The sequence below is a fragment of the Gadus macrocephalus genome, chromosome 23, assembly GCF_031168955.1.
Source record: "Gadus macrocephalus chromosome 23, ASM3116895v1".
Taxonomy (NCBI): domain Eukaryota; kingdom Metazoa; phylum Chordata; class Actinopteri; order Gadiformes; family Gadidae; genus Gadus; species Gadus macrocephalus.
Genome location: NC_082404.1, coordinates 17354942 through 17379828, shown reverse-complemented (window position 1 = coordinate 17379828; position 24887 = coordinate 17354942). Strand labels below are relative to the sequence as shown.

Below are 24887 nucleotides of genomic sequence, written 5' to 3'. Positions count from 1 at the left end.
TCCGTTTGGAAACTACACAAAACACAGAGACACACCTTGAGTAGTCTGAGCCATGGACGACACCCTATATGATTTTGTCTTTTGCCATCTTCACCCCAATCTTTCAAAATAACCTCAGTAACTGCCTCAAAATCAACCATTACTTTACTTTATTTGTAAAATTTGTAAACAAAAACGCTTAGCTGAGCATATGGACAGGTCAGCCTCAGAGCCTCTCAGAAGTGTCACTCTGCTCCTTAAGTTATGGATTATTGGTTTCCTTCATTCTGTCCTTGTTTTACATTTTCATTTTACATTAAGGGCATTTAGCAGATTGTTTTATCCAAAGCGACTTACAACATGTACATTTATCAGAAGAAAGAGAAAAATAAATTAATTTAGAGAACTCCAGATATGCAAGCATTTTTTGCGGAAGTGGTTTAGGAGCACATGTGCATTTTTTTGAATGAGTTCCGAGTCTGAAGTCAGAACTTAAAAAAAAAAAAAAAAAAAGAATCACATTCTCTACATTGTCAACCCGAAATAGGTTATTTATTAAAGTATGATAATATAGCACAACATTTAAATGCATTTTCAAAAGAGAGTCCTATTTATTAATTGCATTCATCAATGTCGGCGCATTATGCTACAATGTTGAATCGTTGTTTATCTATAAGTTCACTGGATTTGATGATTTGATATTAATTTATAAGTTTCCAGAATTTTAATGTTCAACAGTATTTTGTGTGTTTGAATATAAATAAAATATGTCCTATTCTATATCCCGGCTCTCTATCTTCTTTATTTTATGATTTTTCTTTTTGCATCTTTACCCCAATCTTTGAAAATAACCTCAGTAACTGTCTCCAAATCAACCATTGCTTTACTTATGGTAAAATATCTAAACATAAACGCTTAGCTGAGCATATGGACAGGTCAGCCTCAGAGCCTCTCAGAAGTGTCACTCTGCTCTTTAAGTTATGGATTATTGGTCTCCTTTACTCTGTCCTTGCTTTGCAATTAAATTTTACGTTAACGGCATTTAGCAGACGCTTTTATCCAAAGCGACTTAAAATATGTACATTTGTCAGAAGAAAGAGGAACAACAATATATCGCTGTCGGTACATTAAGGATGTTTATAGAACCAAGTGACAAGCACCAACAATCGCTAGGTTAACCTCTTCCCAGTTTACAACAAAGATAGATAGGATAAGATGCTACATAATGCTAATGCTATAGTCTGTTTCCGTCGTCCTCCATCGCTCGATTCAACAATACATTTTGGCACTTTTTATGACTCCCGGATCAGACCGCAGAAAAAGCCTTGGACTTTGCTATCGCCAATATGCCTCTGTACTCGGATATCTCAGGCACGGAGCCTGAAAAATGCACAGACTGCACCAAACTGCAACAGACAGTGGCTTTATTTGAAACGAGACTAGCAGCATTAGAAAAATGCAAAGGACTCCTCCAGGATACAGTGCCGATGGGTTAGTTTGCTGAGCTAACTCAGACAAATACACATCAAGATGATTTAAGCTACACTGTAGCCTTCCCAAAGCTGGACAAGAGAGAGACAGTTCCAGCTGCATCTCACTGGCACAGAGTCGGCGCTAAGCAAAAACAACATACCAAAGTGAATCAACAAGTTCACTCAACGCCAAATGCGAAGCTACCCAAAGCTAAAGTTGCGTGTATCAGCCGGATTAGCCCGTCACTGAAGTTAACCCTGCCGCTGAAGAACAGTTTCCTGCCTCTTCAAGAGTCCACGAACGTGCCTAACACCCATGCACCCCTGAGCCCCGAGATGCATCCGGACGGACAGTGCGGACAGAGAGGGAACAAGAACCAGTCACCATGGAGGAGAGCTGCGCATGTAACGGCCATCCGTGCACCCCTGAGCCCCGACATGCGTCCGGACGGACGGTGCAGACTCTCCAATCAGGCAATTTCCCAAAAGCTTTGAAAACAGCAGTTATTAAACCCCTTTTAAAAAAGCAGAGCCTAGAGGCTTCTATTATTAACAACTACAGACCAATATCAAATCTACCCTTCATAAGTAAAATCATTGAGAAAGTTGTCCTCCAGCAACTTAATCATTTCCTGGCATCAACTGGTTGCTATGACACCTTCCAATCAGGATTTCGACCCCTGCACAGCACTGAGACCGCCCTTATAAAAGTTGTAAACGACATCCGTCTTAACACAGACTCTGGCAAAACCTCAATACTAATGCTACTTGACCTCAGTGCTGCATACGACACTGTAGACCATACATTACTTCTGGACAGGTTAGAAAACTGGGTGGGGCTTTCAGGCACAGGTCTTAAATTGGTTCAGGTCCTACCTACAAAATCAGAACTACTTTGTTTCCATTGGCGACTTTCTATCAGAATCAACCAACGTGACATGTGGAGTCCCACAAGGTTCGATCTTAGGACCCTCTTTATTAAACATCTACGTGCTCCCACTAGGGCAAATCATGCAAAATAACAATATGGACAATCATTGGAATGCCGATGACACGCAGAACTATGTATCGCTATCACCAAACGACTATCGCCCCGTAGATCTGCTCTGCCAGTGAATTGAGCACGTGAAAGACTGGATATGCCAAAATTTCCTTCAACTAAATGACGATAAAACAGAGATAATTGTATTTGGTTCTAAAACGGAGAGGCTTAAAGTAACCCAACACCTTGCTGCTGATGCTGCTGCTGATGCTGCTGCTAGAGTTCTAACAAAGACGAAATACATATTACACCAATTCTTAAATCGTTAAATTAGCTTCCTGTAGGTCAGATAATTGATTTTAAAATCATGTTGCTAACCTATAAATCCCTACATGGTTTAGGCCCAAAATATTTAACTGATATGCTTCCACTACATAAGCCTTCTAGACCACTAAGATCTTCTAAGACCAATATGTTAATTATCCCCAGAGTAAACACGAAACACGGGAAAGTCGAATTTAGTTACTATGCAACAAAAAGCTGGAATAAATTCCCTGAGGATTTAAGACTTGCCCCAACTCTGAGCACCTTTAAAACAAGACTGAAGACTTTTATGTTTGCTTTAGCTTTCTGCTAACTCTTAAATACATTGCACGTTCTAAAAAGCTTTTTTAACTTTGCCTTTATTTTCTATTTTATCACTAAAATAACTTTCTAACTTTATATTTTACTCTTTTTTTTGCATATGTTTTCTTTTACTTATCTATCATTTTATTTTATTGTATGACAATGTTTGTATGTGAAGCACTTTGAGTCTGCCTTGTGTATGCATGCCTTGGGTATGCTATATAAAAAAAGTTGCCTTACATCACAAAAAGGCTACGTGGCTACATATACTTGCAAGTACACAGATACTGAGTACAAGTTCTGTTTGCTGTTTCTTACAGGTCATGAATTTGTTGAGGAGTGTAGCTGGCTGGCTGCGGCCGAGGAAGTAGAGCAATATATATATATGGCCCTAAATATAACCATGAATAGAGAATTGAAAAAAAAATTGTGCACATGTTAACATGTACACAGACATGCACATACACGTATATGAGAATGCATATCTATTCAGACCTGTAATTCATGTCTCAGACTTTTTCACACAGCTATAGATAATTTTTTCATTTTCTAATCTCTATTTATGGTTTCATAATGACTGAGTCAACGTTAAAACAAATGAGTTTCAGCTCTAATGCTGCTACTGTCTGTAATATGTTTCCATTCAGATTATTTGTCAGGATATTTTGTTATTATGATCCGAGTCTGGTCTTAACTAATGCTGGGCTTACACCAAAATATTTTCACAGTCACAGACTAAAAACTGCAAGAGAGAATTTAGCGTTGGATCAAGTGTGATATTTAAAAAGGGTTTTTTAGATATGTAGATATGGGGGGTGGAGACGCAGCGACCACAGGAGGTAACTTCCTGTTCGGGTTTCCAACTGTCTTCTCAGCAGCACAAGAGACACAAACTTGAAAAATAAACAACTGCTATTTACAGTGCTGTACTATTATTCAGATGAATGTACTTGATTCAATTGTTTTAATCAAGTACATACAGGGTTTTTCCCGTTCGTCTCGTCCCACCCTTAGTGCTGATAATGTAAGGGGCTGGTCTGGACAGAAAATGCCAGGGCTGAATCTTTGTCCCAGCCACCCATGCCCCCACCCCATGATTTCAAAACAAAAATGAGCACTTGTCATTCCAATGACAATGCTGCGGCCTGTCTTCGTTATTTCTCAACCGTTTTATGACTAGCTTTACTTTCGTAATTAATCCAAACCTAAGTCAGATATGGCGACAGGTCAGGTTATGAAAACGTTCCGTCTCTTCTCAGTTAGCGTATAAATATATAACATATAAATATACATATAGATCTACAGATACAGAGAGACAGAGACAGAGACAGACAGAAAGAGAGAGAGGAGAGAGAGAGAGCACTTCTCCTTTTCACAATATAAATATCCCTGTCCTGCTGAGAGAGGGCAGTCCACTGGTCTAACGATAGACCAGCATTAACACCAGATCTTCTCTGCCGTCTTCCTGTCTATCTCTTGATCTTTAAAAGCAGCCAATCAGAACCAGTGAAGATGACGACCTGTGGCCCCGTGACGAAGAGCATGATGCTGCTGGCTGTGGTGGTCGCTCTGACCGTACAAGGATCTGCAGGTGAGGGGAGGATGGGGCCGACGGGGACCTGGGTTCTCAGGGTACGCCATGAGAACCAAGAAACGGACTGCCATCTTACAATGTGAAAGTTAGGGAAAACTAACCGTCATTCTGTCTCTCCTTCAGCAGATTGGAAGGTCTCTGAATGCTGCACCAGGGTGTCCACACAGCAGATCACTGAAACCATTGTGGACTTCATGGTGCAACGCAGAAACAATCACTGTGTCAATGCCATCATGTAAGTGACCAGCCATATGGAACGAATGTGTTCTTCAAAAGAACATCTCTAGCTTTGAACATGCGCTAGGATGTGTGTCTTCGTTGAAACTTGTGTGCTAGGATCAGTGTTAACCTCAGATAGGGTGTCATCCATGGCTCAGACTAATCACGGTGTCTCTGTGTTTTGTGTAGTTTCCAAACGGAGAGTGGTCGTTTGTACTGCTGCAAACATGATGAGCCCTGGGTGTTGAAGAAGGTCAGGCAGCTTAGGTAAGTGTCCCTCACTCATTCACTCAAATATTCATTCACACACATATTCATTCACTCACTCACTGATTCATTCACACACATTTTATGAAAAACAAAATCTGAGTCTCTGTGTTTGTGTTTCCCAGGCCGAAAAAAAGAGCAGCATTGGCCTCCACCCCCTTCCTCCTGAAGCTCATCACCTCCAGCTCCTCTCCTCCACCATTGGAGAGAACCACAGAAACGCCCTCAACGCATTATACCGTCCAATAGAAATGCATCTTATTCAGCGCAGGCCAATGAGCACCAAGATGGCTGACCAGATACTTTTGAAGAGAAAAACAGTGAACTGTTAGCTTTTTTTTAATTAATTTAGAGAACTCCAGAAATACAAGCATTTTTGCGGAAGTGGTTAAGGGCCAATGTGATTTTGTTTTAATGAGTTCTGAGTTTGTAGTCAGAACTCAAAAAAAGAGAATCACATGTGGCCCTAATCCTATTCTCTACATTGTCAACCCCTTATAGGTTATTTATTAAATTATGATAATATAGCACGAGATTTAAATGTATTTTCAAAAGAGAGTCCTATTTATAAATTGTATTTGTCAATGTCGGCGCATTATGTTACAATGTTATGTCATTGTTTTTCTATAAATTCACTGGATTTTTTGAAGGTTCGAGCCATTTATTGATTTTTTACGTTTTTAGCATTTTAATAATCAAAAGTATTTGGTGTGTTTGAATATAAATAAAATGTGTCCTATTCTTTAACCTGACTCATTATTTAAAGATTTTGACTTTTGGCATCTTCACCTCAATCTTTCAAAATAACCCAAGTAACTGCCTCCAAATCAACCATTACTTTACTACTTGTAAAATATCTAAACGCTTAGCTGAGCATATGGACAGGTCAGCCTCAGAGCCTCTCAGAAGTGTCACTCTGCTCCCTAAGTTATGGATCATTGGTTTCCTTCGTTCTGTCCTTGTTTTACATTTTCATTTTACATTAAGGGCATTTAGCAGATTGTTTTATGCAAAGCGACTTACAACATGTACATTCATCAGCAGAAAGAGAAACAACAATATATTGCTGTCGTCATCCATGATACGAAGCATATTAATAAGCACCAATAATGAATATCTTTTAAGGGAGTCGTGGTAAATCATGTGACTGTGCGATAAGAATGCCATTCTCCAGTTTACGAGATGAAAATGGACAGCCTGTGTTTTGGTTCGTGAGGCCTAAATTATAACCTTAGATTACCTTAAGCCCATCTATTTTCTGCGAACAACAAATATATTCTGTACGAATAAATTATCTAAATATACCACGCCCGGTTCACTTGCATCCTTACATATCTTCATAAATTTGGTTTATCTTTCTAATCTACAGTAATTTGTCTGAACTCTTTTCACTCTGGCCACTGGAGGGCAGTCAAGAGATCTCGATCAAGTTCACAAATGGGATCTGTTTTACATGACATCCATTCTATTAAAGCGATTGAGTGATTCACTAGCTGCGTTTCCATCTAAAAGGTGATGGGAATCTTTAGAAAGTTCGCAAAAAAGTAAATCGAATTAGGTGTGTTTCGGGTAGTGGGAGCGGGTAACTACCCTAGTTCTGCCTGGAAGTGGCGCTGTAGGCAAAAAATGTATGCCGATACGTGGCTGTAATAAATGGTAGAAATAGAAAGCTGTAACAAATGTAACAAAAAGCGGTAAGTCCGCCAATAGAGAGGAGTAACAACAAACAACAAACATGGAGAGAGGAATTCAGCAGCAATTGGTTTCCCTTGGGCAAGTCATAACTGTTCTTTCAGTGAAGTTATCATTGGCTATTTTAACTTCAATCCGTAGACGAAGAAATAGAGAAATTACAATGTACACAGCGGTAGCAAGGGAAATACGAGGACGACGTTGAGTGCCTTACGTATGGGAGAGCACAATAGGGTGCTGACGTTACACGTTGATGTCGGCAGGGTTGCTATGGCCGGTCGTTATGCGGAAATCTGAAAGACTGTCAGTCCTGTGTGTTCAAAGTTCGCTACGTCACAGCTGTTTCGAAAAGTGTGTTTCCATCTCCCATTTTGCAAATTTACTCTCTTTCGCATTTCTCAAAAACCACCTCAAGCGAGCGGAAAAGCTTTTTTGCGAATTAGAGGATTTTTACGCGAATTTTGGTGTTTCCATCACCGTTTACTGACTCGATACTTCAAAGTTCGCATAAAATCAGGGAGGATGGAAACGCACCTAGTGTGTGAGGGAGTGATGTCTGGGAATGTGAACCTTGTGTCTACTGAGTGAGGGAGGCACGTGATGGAGGTTGTTAGTTGTTCCCATGGTAACCTGGTCAGTCTCCAAGGTATGCACGTGATGCATGAGAATGGGGTGTGGCTCCTGGGATTAACGCTTATTCTGACCACCTTTAAATCAAGACTGACGACTTTTGTGTATGCTTTAGTTCTGCTTAATCTTAAATACGTTACACTTTCTAAAATGCTTTTTTAACATTGTCTTTATTTTCTATTTTATTACTAAAACGCCCTTTTAACTTTGCCCTTATTTTCTATTTTTTCCAGAAAGATACATGATCTGATACCAGAGAGAAAGGATAAGGGTCGAGACAAAATTTCTGTCTGGTTTAAAGTCTTACAATCTGGGTTCGAGTCCCGGCAAAAGTTCGTTCGTTCGTTCGCGTTCTCCCTCTCCCTCTCCCTCTCTCTCTCTCTCTCTCTCTCTCTCAAAAGTTTGAGCACAATTTCTCCAACTTCATTGAAACGCTCTCGTAGGGACAGGGAGTGAATCATGACCTCAGGTGTCCGTTCAGACAGATAGTGATGCGGAGGAAAGGCCGTTGGGGAGAAAATGAGGAACTAATCGAGTGAAAACGATGAGCACATGACCAAAATTCTGAATCATTCTGAAAACATTTAGAAGATGCTGTTTTCATCCAAACGATATACAGGTGAGGATGAGAGGAAAGAAGACATACAACCAATACTATATGTAGAGTTACCAAACACATTCCAAACAAGCAAGTTATGCAGACACACCGTGACGGAGAGCCGACCAGAGTGGCTATTGGGACAACCAGAGGTGTACATATTGGGGTAGGCATATATGGTAGCTAATTATATTAATTTTTTACTTTCAATATGGCTTCTAACCAAAGCTGATACTTAGAAACATCAGACTCATGTTAACCACATTGTACCTTTACCAGCAGGGTTCAATGGTGTACGGACGATTAGAACAAAATTGATAGACAAAAGTGTTAAAAAGATGGGAGGACAGTCTTGCCATCGTGACTCGCCCCCACCCCATGATGTCAAAACGAAAACGAGAATGTTTATGTCATCAGGTTCAACTGACTAATGTCATTCTATGTCATTCCAATGACTGAAAATGGAAATAATTCGGACCAGTCACATAAACAAAAGATTACATGGCCATTTTGGATCTAATCCCACGTTCATTTCTTTCAAGACGCAGCAGAACCAACATGGCCGACAGGTGAATAAGGCCGGTATTAATTTACAGGAAACAAAGGCGTAGGAGACATTCTTTCTAGGTTTGCAATCTTCCGTCCTCTTCCCTTTCTTGGTTCCTTCCCTTTTCCAGAGCAAAGGGACTTGAGAGAGTCTTCCGATATTGCATCAGAAAGAGGTCGGAAAGGGCTTCTCTATGGAGGGCGAGAGACGTCACTCCAGCACTTCTCCTTTTTCACAATATAAATATCCCTGTCCTGCTGAGAGACGGCAGTCCACTGGTCTAACGGTAGAAGAGCATTAACACCTGATCTCCTCGGTCGTCTTCCTGTCTATCTCTTGATCGTTAAAAGCAGCCAATCAGAACCAGTGAAGATGACAACCTGTGGCACCGTGACGAAGAGCCTGCTGCTGCTGGCTGTGGTGGTCGCTCTGACCGGACAAGGATCTGCAGGTGAGGGGAGGATGGGGACGACGGGGACCTGGGTTCTCAGGGTACGCCACGAGAACCAAGGTACGGACTGCCGTCTTACAATGTGAAAGTTAGGGAAACTAACCGTCTTTCTGTCTCTCCTTCAGCAGTTGAGAAGTTCTCTGAATGCTGCACCAAGGTGTCCACACAGCAGATCACTGAAACCATCGTGGACTACATGGTGCAAAAGAGAAACAATCACTGTGTCAATGCCATCATGTAAGTGACAAGCAATATGGGATGAATGTGGTCTTCAACAGAAACATCTCTACCTTTGAACGTGTGTTCGATTATGGGTCTTCGTTTAAACGTGTGTTTTAGGATGTCATCATGGCTCAGACTACTCACGGTGTCTCTGTGTTTTGTGTAGTTTCCAAACGGAGAGTGGTGGTTTGTACTGCTTTAAACATGATGAGCCCTGGGTGATGAAGAAGTTCTGGCAGCTTAGGTAAGTGTCCCTCACTCATTCACATATTCATTCACTCACACACTCATTCATTCACAAACTCATTCATTCACACACAGTTTATGAAAAGTCTCTGTGTTCGTGTTTCACAGGGGGACAAAAAGAGCAGCATTGGCCTCCACCCCCTCCCTCCTGAAGCTCATCACCTCCAGCTCCTCTCCTCCACCATTGGAGGGAACCACCGGCATGCCCTCAACGCATTATACCGTCCAATAGAAATGCTTCTTATACAGCGCCGGCCAATGAGCTCCAAGATGGCTGACCGGATACTTTTGAAGAGGAAAACAATGGACTGCTCGATTTAAAAAATAATAATTTAGAGTACTCCAGATATACTAGCATTTTATCAGAAGTGCTTAAGGGCCATATGTGATTTTTTTTTTATTATTTCTAAGTCTGAAGTCAGAACTCAAGAAAAAGAATCACATGTCGCCCTAATCCTCTTCTCTACATTGTCAACCCGTTATAGGTTATTTATTAAATTATAATAATATAGCACAACATTTAAATGTATTTTCAAAAGATAGTCCTATTTATTAATTGTATTTATCAATGTCAGCGCATTATGATACAATGTTGTATCATTGTTTATAAGTTACAACCCTGTCTCACGGAAATATGCGACGCTGTCACGTCACGTCATTTAATCTATTCACTCGTGATCTGGGAAGTTTTCTGTTGCGGTTTGCCTTCAGATCAACACACCTGCATTAAATGTATCCGTGAATTGTCACCATTTCTCAGAATCAATGGTGAAAGTAGAAACGGGTGACCAAAAGCTGTCATAATGTTAGAAATTTGTGCTTTTGGCACGAAAATTTGAAATTACGTGTGTCCCAGATCACGAATGAATAGATTAAATGACGTGACAGAGTCACGTATTTCCGTGAGACTGGGTTGTAAACTAACAGGATTTGATGAAGGTTCTAGCTATTTATTAATTTATAAGTTTTTAGCATTTTAATATTCAAATGTATTTTGTGTGTGAATATAAATAAAATATGTCCTATTCTATAACCTGACTCTCTATCTCCATTATTTCATGATTTTGTTTTTGGCATCTTCACACCAATCTTTGAAAATAACCTCAGTAACTGCCTCCAAATCAACCATTAGTTTCCTTCATTCTGTCCTTTGTTTTACATTTTCATTTTACATTCAAGGCATTTGGCAGACACATTTATCCAGAGTGACTTACAGTATGTACATTTGTCCGAAGAAAGAGAAACAACAATATATCGCTGTCGGTACAGTAGGCTTCATCATAGAACCAAGTGCAAAGCACTAACAATCGCTAGGTTGACCCATTCCACGTGTACAGCAAAGATAGCTAGGATAAGATGCTACACTATGCCAAGTACGATTCTTAAATGCAAGGACATACAACACACAAAAAGTGTGTACATTAAGTGCCAGAACGTACAACATACGATGAGTTGATTTACTGCTGTCAATCAGGGCCTGTATTAACTTCTAAGAAACCCACATAGGAGACGTCATTTCTTGGTATGCAATCCCCCTTCCTCTTTCCTTTCTGAGTTCCTTCCCTTTTTCACCCAAAGGGACTTTGGAAAGACGTCCGATACATCCATAGAAGGGCTTCCCTATAGAGGGTTCAGGGCTATTCAACGTCCTTATCAAGTGGGCCGAAAGGGAAAACCACTGGGGGTTCATGGGCCACACAGAGTAAAACTACGTTAATGAATCGCTACAAATAAATCGTACTTAAAGTAGTGTTAACTTAATATATATAGTACTACTACATGGAATAAACTTGTCAGACGCATTCCTTCCTTCTTAACTTTTAATCGTATCATTATAAGAGATTTTGTTCTCATATATTTTGGACACGTATTTAGAATTAAACAATGTTGTTTGAATCATCACCAAACAGAACTACTGTACATATAAGGCATTTTGAGTCAGTGAGAAAGATTGCACTGCCTTGTTTTCCTCATCATGAGACACTCATGCAGCTTCTCATAGGTCATGGAGCAACGTGCACTTGTTCTGATGGCATTCATATGAGGAAAGCTAGACTCAAACGTATCGGTTGAGCCAAACATTGTCAGAATAAGAGATGCCAGTTCCTGATTGTGGGGTACTGATACTGGCTAGTATCACCGGCTACACACAGAAACCTGATTTGCATTCAACAATGTTTCTCCTTTATTTTATTTATTTTTTGCATGCAACCTCTTGCGGGCCAGAAAAAAATTAAGAGGGGCCGCATTTGGCCCACGGGCCGCTAGTTGCATAGGCCTGGTTTAGGGGATCTTGTTCTACTGGTAGACTGAAGGTAATGGAGACCGAAACCCACTGCTTTCGTCTGTGAGTCCAACACCCTGGCAACGACACTGTAACTGCATCTCCGTTATGCCCAACGCACAGAGTGCGGATTCACGCAGAGTGTGTGCAGTGCGACCCAATTATTATTTTTTGAGTCATAGTGTTTCAATGGAGCAAAGCACATTTCACAATGACGACATTTAACAGACGCTTTGATGCAGAGTCTAGGTGAACTCATGAGTCCTGAGTACATGGAGCACTGATAAAGCGAGGCTGCCCTTTTTCACTCATATGGGTCTGTGACTGATTTGCCTTATTCTTTCTCTCCTTCACAGCACAGAGATCAATAAAGAGGGGGTTGCTTGAGTGACGAGATCGGATGAAGTGGCACCAATGAGGTTCATGGAATTTGTAGGGCACACAAATTCACTGTAACAATGAGGAACATGGAACGTGTTGTTTCCTACTGGGCCTGTGATTCGTCTTTGACAATGAGTCTCCTTATGATTCATGACCTCACCCCTCCCCCACCACATCCTCCCTCCCACCCACACCATGTCTGTCATACTTCAACATGTTAACATTTTCATTCACACGACTTACAATAAGTACATTTGTCAGAAGAAAAATAAACGACAATGCATGGTTGTCGGTACCGTAAGGATGTTCATGGAACCAAGTGCCAAGCGCTAATAATTGCTAGCTTAACCCATTCTCTGTGTTAAACAAAGATAGCTAGGATATGATGCTACATAATGCTAGGCACTATTTGCAAGTGTCAGGACAATAAGTGTGTACATTAAGTGCCAGGACGAACAACATATAATAAGTGCATTAGAGGGGGGGGGGGGGGGGGGGTGTCCACTGAGACCAGCCCCCCCCCCCCCCCCCCCTTGCAGATTACCCCTAACAGTGGTCCCTCACTCAATCATCAATGGGGTTCAATGGTGTACGGACGATTAGAACAAAATTGATAGACAAAAGTGTTAAAAAGATGGGAGGACAGTCTTGCCATCGTGACTCGCCCCCACCCCATGATGTCAAAACTAAAACGAGAATGTTTATGTCATCAGGTTCAACTGACTAATGTCATTCTATGTCATTCCAATGACTGATTAAATGCTGCGGCCTATCTTCGTTATTTCACAACCGTTTTATGACTCGCTTAACATTCTATTTAAATCTTAAACGTAAGACAGATATCCCCACAGGTCAGGTTATGAAAACGTTCTGTCCCTTATCCGTTAGTGAAGAGGTCTTTCAGGGAGCTCAGCTCTGACTATGATAGGATTATATAAAAGTGGAGGACAGGAAACAGACAGAAAAAAATATATATGACACGACCTGATTGGAATGAGATTCAGCAAGAGACGGTAGAACACTAAATATACACTGTGTGATACACAGAGTCCTTGCTCTACAATTACATTTTACATTAACGGCATTTAGCAGACGCTTTTATCCAAAGTGACTTACAATATGTATATTTGTAAGAAGAAAGAGGAACAACAATATATCGCTGTCGGTACAGTAAGGATATTAATAGAACCAAGTGCCAAGCACCAACAATCGCTAGGTTAACCCATTCCCTGTATACAACAAAGATAGCTAGGATAAGATGCTAAATAATGCTAAGCACTATTTGCAAGTGCCAGGACGTACATCATACAATAAGTGTGTACATTAAGTGCCAGGACGTACAACACACAATAAGTGTGTACATTAAGTGCCAGGACGTACAACATACAACAAGTGTATAAGAGGGGGGTGGGGGGGTCAACGAGTTAAACTACACGCTCAATCATGAGGTGGTCCACTGAGACCAGCCCCCCCTTCCAGATCAACACTAACATTGGTCTCTCACTCAATAATCAATGAGGCTCAACTCTGTTTGGACGAACAGAACAAAAGTGTGTAAAAACGATGGGTGGAACAGCCTTGCCATTGCTCCTCGCCCCCACCCCATGAATTCAACACAAAAACGAGCACTTGTCAATGTCATTCCAATGACTGATTAAATGCTGCGGCCTGTCTTCGTTATTTCACAACCGTTTTATGACTTGCTTTTCTTTCGAAATTAATCCAAACCCAAGTCAGATATGGCGACAGCTCAGGTTATGAAAACTTCATGACATCTTTTCTCCGTTAGTGAAGAGGTCTTTCAGGGAGCTCAGCGCTGACTATGATAGGATTATATAAAAGTGGAGGACAGGAAACAGACAGAAAAAAAGGATACGACACGACCATATTTGAATGAGATTCAGCACCACAGAAAGAGACGATAGAACACTATATATACTATATCACTCTGTGTGATACAACCGGTGAAAAGAACAAACAATTCAGAAGGTGATACCTGCCTTCCTGTCCCACTAACGGAACTTCTTCTTTCTAGGTCTGCTTTCAGACCGTCTCATGTCGTAGATCCTTCTATCTGGAGGGACTTGCATGGCACCCCAACATGCTCCTTGAGGAGGAGGTTTAGGTTTGGGCCCCTTGCTAGAAGATCCCTACATGAAGGACACCGTAGCCTACACGTTTGTCCCCAATTTGAATGTCATGCATAAAAATACACATGGTGAACACTTATTTGGGCCAACGTTAGGTTCGGAACACAGCAAGTGTTTGTGTGGTTGATGTGGTCCAGATGCTAATCACTAAACATCCAACTTCTCCCGGGAATCCTCACAGTGTGACTGAGCAACTCCTGCAACTCTCAATCAGAGGGGGTGTGGAGTGACCCTGAACTCAGTCTGAAGGACTGGCTATGCTAATGAGGATACTAGCATCCGTGTTCCTGTGAACGGATCGTTTGAAGAGAGGTGGAGGATAACCGATTCAAAGTGCTGAGTGTTACTGCTGAAAGAGGTGGATTAAACACTTGTCTGTCTGTCTCTCCGCCAGTCAACTAAACAAGAGATTGCATGGTCGTTCACCTAGCGGCCATTTTGGTTCTAAACCCACGTGCACTTCTTTCAAGAAGCGGCAGAACCAACATGGCCGATATTGCGTCAGGAAGAGGTCGGCAAAGGTCTTCCGTAGGGAGGGTGGGGACATGTTAGAGGTTGACAGATAATAATAATAATAATACATTTCATTTAGAGGCGCCTTTCAAGACACCCAAGGTCACCTTACAGAGCATATAGTCATCATACATTTTTTAAAAAACAAGACATTGTGGAAAAATAAATAAATAAATAAAAATATATAAAAAAATAAATAAAAAAATAAATAAACATAAGCAATAATAAATAAATAAAACAAAAACAAGACAAAACAAAACAAAACAAAAAAACAAAACAATCCAAACAGTGATCAGTTAGACGTTGTGTGCGAGTTTGAACAGGTGAGTTTTGAGTTGTGACTTGAAGGTTGTAATGGTGTCTGACTGTTTTATGTGTGGGGGGAGGGAGTTCCAGAGCCTGGGTGCTGAACAGCTGAATGACCGGGCACCCATTGTAGTGAGTCGTGATGTGGGGATACATAGTAGTCCAGCAGAGGTTGATAGAGATAGAGAGAGAGATACATAAAGATCAATATATTGAAGCATCTATATATACTGTAGCGACCCTTGGACATTTAAATAGTTTTTCAGCATGTATTGCAACGTTCTTCTTGTCAATCAGTGTGTGGGCGAATCATTAGGTCAGCAGGGGGAGGGCCTTGGAAGGAGGATGGGGGCTTGCGCGTGAGAAAGACCGTGTTTGGGGTTGCCGGGGTAACCAGTGTTTGTTTTGTGTGGGATTTTTGCCGTTGATTACACGTTTCAGTGACCTAGTTTGGTTACATTAAAAAGTTCCTTCAAATAACTATGACTGGACATTGTTATGTCACCGGCGAGGTCATTACATTGGTGTCAGAAGTGAACGTTTTCTTTTGATTTTTCTTTTTTTCCTCGGTCCTGCTCGGCGGGTCGGCTGAAGTTGCTTTCGCCGTTAGCTCTGTTTTTGTTGTCGCGTTTTCTCTGCAACAATAATGCTCCCTGCGGACTGTCGGGTGAAGATAGAGATGGATGACTACGGAGAGGGGGCGTATGGAGTAGCTTCGGTGTCTCTGGTGAGGGGTAGAACCAAACGGGAACTGGCCGCCTTTGAAAAAGATGATTTTTCCCTCATAGTTCGCAGCGCCGACTGCCCGTGGCCGCCACAAGACGGCGACAGACATGGCGGCGCCTTTCTCACATCGAGCCCAGTGTCCATCAAGACACCTAGATACACTGGTAAGGCTGACTGGGAAGCTTTCCGCGCGCAATTTGAACTTTTGGCCGATGCTGCCGGATGGTCAGTGAAGGTCAAAGCGCTGCAGCTTGCGATGTGTCTGGCGGACGAGGCATTGTCTTGTTTGTTGCTGCTTAGCCCAGAGGACAGGGGGGACTATGTTGCCCTAGGGGGGGCACTAAGGAGGCGTTTTGGACTGCGTGTTAAGCCGGGGCTGATGCGCTCAGAACTCTGTAATAGGCGCAGGAAGCCGGGGGAGACGCTGCCAGCCGTGCAGAGCGAACTCGCTCGGGATCAGCTTCTCCAGGCCCTTTACCCTACAGAACTACGCATGCAGACCCTGCTAGCCCAACCCGCAGACTTTGCAAGAGGCCTTGGAGATGGCCATAGAGAGGGAGCTGGTGTGGGCTGGAGCAATCGACGGTCATCCTGCTCCTCTGCCGATGGTGAGATCGGCAAGGGAGAGGAGTGAGGACTCACAGAAGCCAGCCTGGGTGGACGAGCTCACTGAACTCGTCCGCGCTGTCTCTATGCAGGCGCACCGCCGCCCCCAGTCTCGTCGAGAGCAGAGGGTCTGCTGGGGCTGCGGGCAGCCTGGCCACCTTGTCAGAGAGTGCCCTAAAGCTGTGAGAGCCCAGGGAAACGGGTCAGGGTCCGCGTAATTGGGGAGACGCGAGGCCCTGCCCCCGTAACCCCGCCGTCGTCGTCTGGAGGAGCCCATCATCGCAGCCGGGGAGGCGGGGCTCCAACAGGCTCCAGCGTCATGGAGCCTGTTGTCGTGGTTGGGCGGACCTGGGCCGGGGACTTTTGACATGTTCCTGTCACTGTTGAGGGGGTGGCTTGTTTGGCTTCAGTCGATACGGGGTCTGCAGTGACCCTGATGAGGCCAAACATTTTTCCAACCTGGACGGTACTCCAACCTACAACTATGCAGCTCCGCACAGTCACGGGGGAGAGGGAACCTATGAAAGGGAAGGGGTTGTTGTCCATCTGCGTCGGGAGAAAGACTGTCCTCCATGCCGTGCAGGACCCCTGTATCCTAGGGCTGGACCTGGAGAGGGGGGCGATTGGCTTCCAAGGAGGGCCCACAGTCTATATGGCCCCGCCAAACACCTCCTACATCCGGCCCCCACCGACAACAGCTCGGATGGACCAGTCACACGTCCCCGCCCCCCTTCACCCCCTTGCAAAGACCTTCCAACCACCCTGTCTTCCCGATCCCTGTCCATTGTCTCAGTCCTCCTCCCGGAACCCTTCCCCCCACCCCCTCGTGTCAATGTTTCGGCTCCTACAGACTACTCCCTTGCCACCCCAGCACCCCACTCCATGAGCCTGGGCCCCTTGCCCTGCCCTGCCCAGCTTCCCCAGACAGGTGAGGAGACTCTGCCGTCTACTGTGCGGGCAATTTGGCAGGGGCACTGTGATTGACTAGACCCTCAACAGCAGGATCAGCTGTGGCTACTACTGGCGGAGTTTAAGGACAGCTTTGCCTTGAATGAGAGTGCCCGGTCGCTTCCGGGACTTAATTTGTTCCCTCGAGGACGAGGAACTTTGACGGGGGGAGGCAATGTAGCGACCCTGGGACATCTGAATAGTTTGTGTGCATGTATTTCAATGTTCTTCTTGTCAATCAGTGTGGGGGCGAATCATTAGGTCAGCTGGGGGAGGGCCTTGGAAGAACAGGAGGGTGGAGGCTTGCACGTGAGGAAGACCGTGTTTGGGGTTGCCGGGGTTTGTTTTGGGTGAGATTTTTGCCGTTGATTACGCGTTCCAGTGACGTCGTTTTGTTACGTAAAAAAGTTTCTTCAAATAACTATGACTGGACATCTTTATGTCACCGACGAGGTCATTACAATACATATAGATCTACAGACAGAGAGATTGAGTGGGCGAGTGAGTTTGTGGGGGGAGAGAGACAGAGACAGAGACAGAGAGAGATCACTCAAGCACTTCTCCATTCGACAATATAAATATCCCTCCCTGCTAAGAGAGGGCAGTTTACTGGTCCAACGCTAGACGATCATTAACACCTGATCTCCTCTGCCATCCTCCTGTCTATCTCTTGATCGTTAAAAGCAGCCAATCACAACCAGTGAAGATGACGACCTGTGGCACCATGACAAAGAGCCTGCTGCTTCTGGCTGTGGTGGTCGCTCTGACCGGACAAGGATCTGCAGGTGAGGGGAGGATGGGGACGACGGGGACCTGGGTTCTCAGGGGACGCCACGAGAACCAAGGTATGGACTGCCATCTTACAATATGAAACTAACCGTAATTCTGTCTCTTCTTCAGTACCTCAGAAGTTCTCTGAATGCTGCACCAGGGTGAGCAGAAAGCATATCACTGAAACCATCGTGGACTACATGGTGCAAAAGAGAATCAATCACTGTGTCAATGCCATCCGGTAAGCGACCATATGGAACGAATGTGTTCTTCAACAGAAACATCTCTAGCTTTGACCATGTGCTAGGATGTGTGTCTTCGTTTGAACGTGCGTGTTCGGATGTGTTAACCTCATTTAGGGTGTCATCCATGGCTCAGACTACTCACGGTGTCTCTGTGTTTTGTGTAGATTCCAAACGGAGAGTGGTCGTTGGTACTGCTTTAAACATGATGAGCCCTGGGTGATGAAGAAGGTTAGGCAGCTTAGGTAAGTGTCCCTCACTCATTCACTCACATATTCATTCACTCACACACTCATTCATTCACAAACTCATTCATTCACACAGTTTATGAAAAACAAAATCTAAGTTTCTGTGTTTGTGTTTCACAGGGCGACAAAAATTGCAGCATTGGCCTCCGGCCCTTCCCTCCTGTAGCTCATCACCTCGAGCTCCTCTCCTCCACCATTGGAGGGAACCAACGCCACGCCCTCAACGCATTATACCGTCCAATGGAAATGCATCTTATTCAGCGCAGGCCAATGAGCACCAAGATGGCTGACCAGATACTTTTGAGGAGGAAAAACAATGAACTGCTAGCACTTTTTTTTTAAATTAATTTAGAGTGGTTTAGGGGCACATTTTTTTGAATGAGTTCCGAGTCTGAAGCCAGCACTCAAAAAAAGGAATCACATGTGGCCCTAATCCTATTCTCTACATTGTCGACCCCTTATAGGTTATTTATTAAATTATAATAATATAGCACGACATTTAAATGTATTTTCAAAAGAGAGTCCTATTTATTGATTGTATTTATCAATGTCGGTGCATTATGTTACAATGTTCTGTCATTGTTATTCTATAAATTCACTGAATTTGTTAAAGGTTCGAGCCATTTATTGATTTATACGTTTTTAGCATTTTAATAATCAAAAGTACTCTGTATATTTGAATGTAAATAAAACATGTCCTATCCTAAAACCTGACTCTTCATTATTTAATTATTTTGTCTTTTGGCGTCTTCACCCCAATCTTTCAAAATAACCTCAGTAACTGCCTCCAAATCAATCATTACTTTTGCTGCTAAAATATCTAAACATAAACGCTTAGCTAAGCATATGGACAGGTCAGCCTCAGAGCCTCTCAGAAGGGTCACTCTGCTCCTTAAGTTATGGATCATTGGTTTCCTTCATTCTGTCCTTGTTTTACATTTTCATTTTACATTAAGGGCATTTACCAGATTGTTTTATCCAAAGCGACTTACAACATGTACATTTATCAGAAGAAAGAGAAACAACAATATATTGCTATCGTCATCCATGATACGATGCATATTAATAAGCTCCAATAATGAATACCTTTTAAAGGGAATCGTGGTCAATCATGTGATTGTGCGATAAGAATGCCATTCTCCAGTTTATGAGATGAAAATGGACAGCCTGTGTTTTGGTTTGTGAGGCCTAAATTATAACCTTTAGTTAAGATAAATTACCTTAAGCATTAATTCTATTTTCTGCGAACAACAAAGATATTCCGTACGAATAAGTTATCTAAATATACCACGCCCGGTTCACTTGCATCCTTATGTATCTTCATAAATTTGGTTTAACTTTCTAATCTAGTAATTTTTCTGAACTCTTTTCACTCTGTCCACTAGAGGGCGGTAGAGAGATCATGAGTCTGCATGAACGAGCAAGTTCACAAATGGGTTCTTGTTTTACATGACATCCATTCTATTACAGTGATTGAGTGAGTCAATGTGTGAGGGAGTGATGTCTGGGAATGTGAACCTTGTGTCTACTGAGGGAGGGGGGCACGTGATGGAGGTTGTTAGTTGTTCCCATGGTAACCTGGTCAGTCACTAAGGTATGCACGTGATGCATGAGAATGGGGTGTGGCTCCTGGGATTAACGCTTACTCTGACCACCTTTAAATCAAGACTGAAGATTTTTACGTATGCTTTTGCTCTGCTAAATCTTAAATACGTTACACTTTCTAAAATGCTTTTTTAACTTTGCCTTTATTTTTATATTTTATTACTAAAATGCTTTTTAACTTTGCCCTTATTTTCTATATTTTCTAGAAAGATACATGATCTGATACCAGAGAGCAAGGATAAGGGTATGAGACCAAATTTCTGTCTGGTTTAAAGTCCTACAATCTGGGTTGGAGTCCCGGCGAAAGGACCAAATTCCTTTAGGTCGGGTTGGAGTCCGAGAGAAAGAAACAAGTTCCTCTAGGTTGGGTTGGAGTCCTGACGTGGGTAACTTTGAAGGATTTGAGACCCAAGTTCTGTCTGGGTTAGAGTCCAAGAATCCTGGCTAGAGTCCTAGAATCCGGGTTTTAGTCCCAGAGAAAGGACCAAGGTCCCTTAGGTCGGGTTGGAGTCCCGACGTGGGTTTCAGAGAGACTGTTGATCTGATCTTATATACATTGCACTTTCAAAAATGCTGAACTATTTTACAAATTTTTTGCATATGTTTTCTTTTACTTACCTATTATTTAATTGTATGACAATGTTTATATGTGAAGCTCTTTGAGTCTGCCTTGTGTATGAAAAGTGCTACATAAATAAAGTTCCCTTGTCTTGCCTTGCCTTATCATCGTCATTATGACTATCTATCTACATGTCTGTCCGTCTATCTATCTATCTGGCTGTATGTATGTCTGTCTCTTTTTCTTGCTTGTCATCATATTTGTCTCAGACAAAAGTTTGAGCACAATTTTTTCCTACTTCATCGAAACACTCTCGTAGGGAAAGGAAGTGAATCAATGACCTCAAGTGTCCGTTCAGACAGACAATGAGGAAACAATCGAGTGAAAACGATGAGCACATGACCAAAATTCTTAATCATGCAGTGTAAATCATGGAGAATGGCTTAAAAATAGGGCGATAAAAACATCTAGAAGAGGCTGTTTTCATCCAAATTATTTACAGGTGAGGATGAGAGGAAAGAAGACATGCAACCAATATTATACACATTCCAAACTAGCAAGTTCTGCAGACACACCGTGACGGAGAGCCGACCAGAGTGGCTATTGGGGCAACCAGAGGTGCACATATTGGGGTAGACATATATGGTAGCTAATTGTATATATCTTTTTTTTCTTTCAATATGGCTTTAAACCAAAGCTGATGCGTAGAAACATCAGACTCATGTTAACCACATTGTACCTTTACCAGCATTATGTTTTAACTAAAATGGAAATAATTGGGACCAGTCACATAAACAAAAGATTACATGGTCGTTCACCTAGCAGCCATTTTGGTTCTAATCCCACGTGCACTTCTTTCAAGACGCAGCAGAACCAACATGGCCGACAGGTGAATAAGGCCGGTATTAAAGGCCCACTATGCAGGATCAGCCATTTCTTCGCTGTTTTCTTGGTTTGCGCACGCACTTTTCTCTACACAGCGCCCCCTCCAGCTTCGTAGTAGATATTTTACAACACTGTCGTAACAACTCGTTGACGACCCTTCCCCATGCACTTCTACGCTAGCCATGTGCATTTGTTTTCAAAGAAGCCGCGAATGCGTGGAGCCATGGCCGAAGTACATGTTCATAAAGTGTAGAGAAGGTTCTACATTTTTAAAATGGTGTATTTGTATTGCAATAAACATGAATCCATCCTTTTTAATAGTTGACGGGGAGAATTTATATCCTAGATTATAATTGTTTTATCTTTGGTTGAACAGAACAATCAGTGTACGTGTTGGCCAACATAATACATAATGATAGCACCGACAGTCGCCTCTTGGGTCCCTTATAAGTCGATTGATCCATGATGAATGCAACAATTGCCTCGCAACTGGCTGTTTATATCTAGCCGGTGCCATGTTTGGGGGTGTGTCTGTGCCGCAAAGCATTTTCGAAACTACAATCTGACTACATTTTCAAGGTGCGATTGGATACTTCCGCCGCGTCACATCCGGATTGTGTCTGTCCGAACAGAGCAAGTTGCATATTCGCTTTTTCCTTGGAGAAGCGACAAGGGGCAATGAAACACCCACCAAACGACCCAGAAATGGTTGTAGGACCATTAGAATAACTCTCAACCTGCATAATTAATGTAATTCTGGCAAAAATGTTGCATAGTAGTGGGCCTTTAACTTCCAAGAAACAAAAGGCATAGGAGACATTCTTTCTAGGTTTGCAATCCTCCGTCGTCGTCCCTTTCTTGGTTCCTTCCCTTTTCCAGAGCAAAGGGACTTGAGAGAGTCTTCCGATATTGCATCAGAAAGCGGTCAGAAAAAAGGGCTTCTCTAAGGAGGGCGAGAGACATCACTCCAGCACTTCTCCTTTTTCACAATATAAATATCCCTGTCCAGCTGAGAGAGGGCAGTCCACTGGTCTAACGGTAGAAGAGCATTAACACCTGATCTTATCTGTCGTCTTCCTGTCTATCTCTTGATCGTTAAAAGCAGCCAATCAGAACCAGTGAAGATGACGACCTGTGGCACCGTGACGAAGAGCCTGCTGCTGCTGGCTGTGGTGGTCGCTCTGACCGGACAAGGGTCTGCAGGTGAGGGGAGGATGGGGACGACGGGGACCTGGGTTCTCAGGGGACGCCACGAGAACCAAGATACGGACTGCCATCTTACAATGTCAAAGTTAGGGAAAACTAACCGTCTTTCTGTCTCTCCTTCAGCAGTTGAGAAGTTCTCTGATTGCTGCACCAAGGTGAGCAGAGAGAAGATCCCTGAAACCATCGTGGGCTTCATTGTGCAAAAGAGAAACAATCACTGTGTCAATGCCATCATGTAAGTGACAAGCAATATGGGATGAATGTGGTCTTCAACAGAAACATCTCTACCTTTGAACGTGTGTTCGGTTATGGGTCTTCGTTTAAACGTGTGTTTTAGGATGTCATCATGGCTCAGACTACTCACGGTGTCTCTGTGTTTTGTGTAGTTTCCAAACGGAGAGTGGTGGTTTGTACTGCAGCAAATATGATGAGCCCTGGGTGAAGAGGAAGGTCATGCAGCTTGGGTAAGTGTCCCTCACTCATTCACATATTCATTCACTCACACACTCATTCATTCACAAACTCATTCATTCACACACAGTTTATGAAAAAGAAAAAATCTAAGTCTCTGTGTTCGTGTTTCACAGGGGGACAAAAATAGCAGCATTGGCCTCCACCCCCTCCCTCCTGAAGCTCATCACCTCCAGCTCCTCTCCTCCACCATTGGAGGGAACCACCGGCATGCCCTCAACGCATTATACCGTCCAATAGAAATGCTTCTTATACAGCGCCGGCCAATGAGCTCCAAGATGGCTGACCGGATACTTTTGAAGAGGAAAACAATGGACTGCTCGATTTAAAAAATAATAATTTAGAGTACTCCAGATATACTAGCATTTTATCAGAAGTGCTTAAGGGCCATATGTGATTTTTTTTTTTTTATTTCTAAGTCTGAAGTCAGAACTCAAGAAAAAGAATCACATGTCGCCCTAATCCTCTTCTCTACATTGTCAACCCGTTATAGGTTATTTATTAAATTATAATAATATAGCACAACATTTAAATGTACTTTCAAAAGATAGTCCTATTTATTAATTGTATTTATCAATGTCAGCGCATTATGATACAATGTTGTATCATTGTTTATAAGTTACAACCCAGTCTCACGGAAATATGCGACGCTGTCACGTCACGTCATTTAATCTATTCACTCGTGATCTGGGAATGGGATCTGGGAAGTTTTCTGTTGCGGTTTGCCTTCAGATCAACACACCTGCATTAAATGTATCCGTGAATTGTCACCATTTCTCAGAATCAATGGTGAAAGTAGAAACGGGTGACCAAAAGCTGTCATAATGTTAGAAATTTGTGCTTTTGGCACGAAAATTTGAAATTACGTGTCCCAGATCACGAATGAATAGATTAAATGACGTGACAGAGTCACGTATTTCCGTGAGACTGGGTTGTAAACTAACAGGATTTGATGAAGGTTCTAGCTATTTATTAATTTATAAGTTTTTAGCATTTTAATATTCAAATGTATTTTGTGTGTGAATATAAATAAAATATGTCCTATTCTATAACCTGACTCTCTATCTCCATTATTTCATGATTTTGTTTTTGGTATCTTCACACCAATCTTTGAAAATAACCTCAGTAACTGCCTCCAAATCAACCATTAGTTTCCTTCATTCTGTCCTTTGTTTTACATTTTCATTTTACATTCAAGGCATTTGGCAGACACATTTATCCAGAGTGACTTACAGTATGTACATTTGTCCGAAGAAAGAGAAACAACAATATATCGCTGTCGGTACAGTAGGCTTCATCATAGAACCAAGTGCCAAGCACTAACAATCGCTAGGTTGACCCATTCCCCGTATACAGCAAAGATAGCTAGGATAAGATGCTACACTATGCCAAGTACGATTCTTAAATGCAAGGACATACAACACACAAAAAGTGTGTACATTAAGTGCCAGAACGTACAA

At 42.5% G+C, this 24887-nt stretch overlaps 1 protein-coding gene across 2 annotated transcripts; it reads left to right on the top strand.

The window, feature by feature from the left end:
* Window positions 1-22755: 22755 nt before the first annotated feature.
* Window positions 22756-24479, top strand: LOC132452548 (C-C motif chemokine 20-like). 2 transcript variants are annotated; one of them, XM_060045231.1, is made up of 4 exons: window positions 22756-22953; window positions 23083-23191; window positions 23343-23420; window positions 23544-24479. In XM_060045231.1, exons 1-4 carry the CDS (start codon window positions 22875-22877, stop codon window positions 23665-23667), a joined length of 390 nt encoding a protein of 129 aa, XP_059901214.1. In that variant the 5' UTR covers window positions 22756-22874; the 3' UTR covers window positions 23668-24479. The 2 variants fall into 2 exon arrangements, with proteins under 2 accessions (XP_059901214.1, XP_059901213.1); XM_060045230.1 differs by having other exon boundaries at window positions 23080-23191.
* Window positions 24480-24887: the final 408 nt, after the last annotated feature.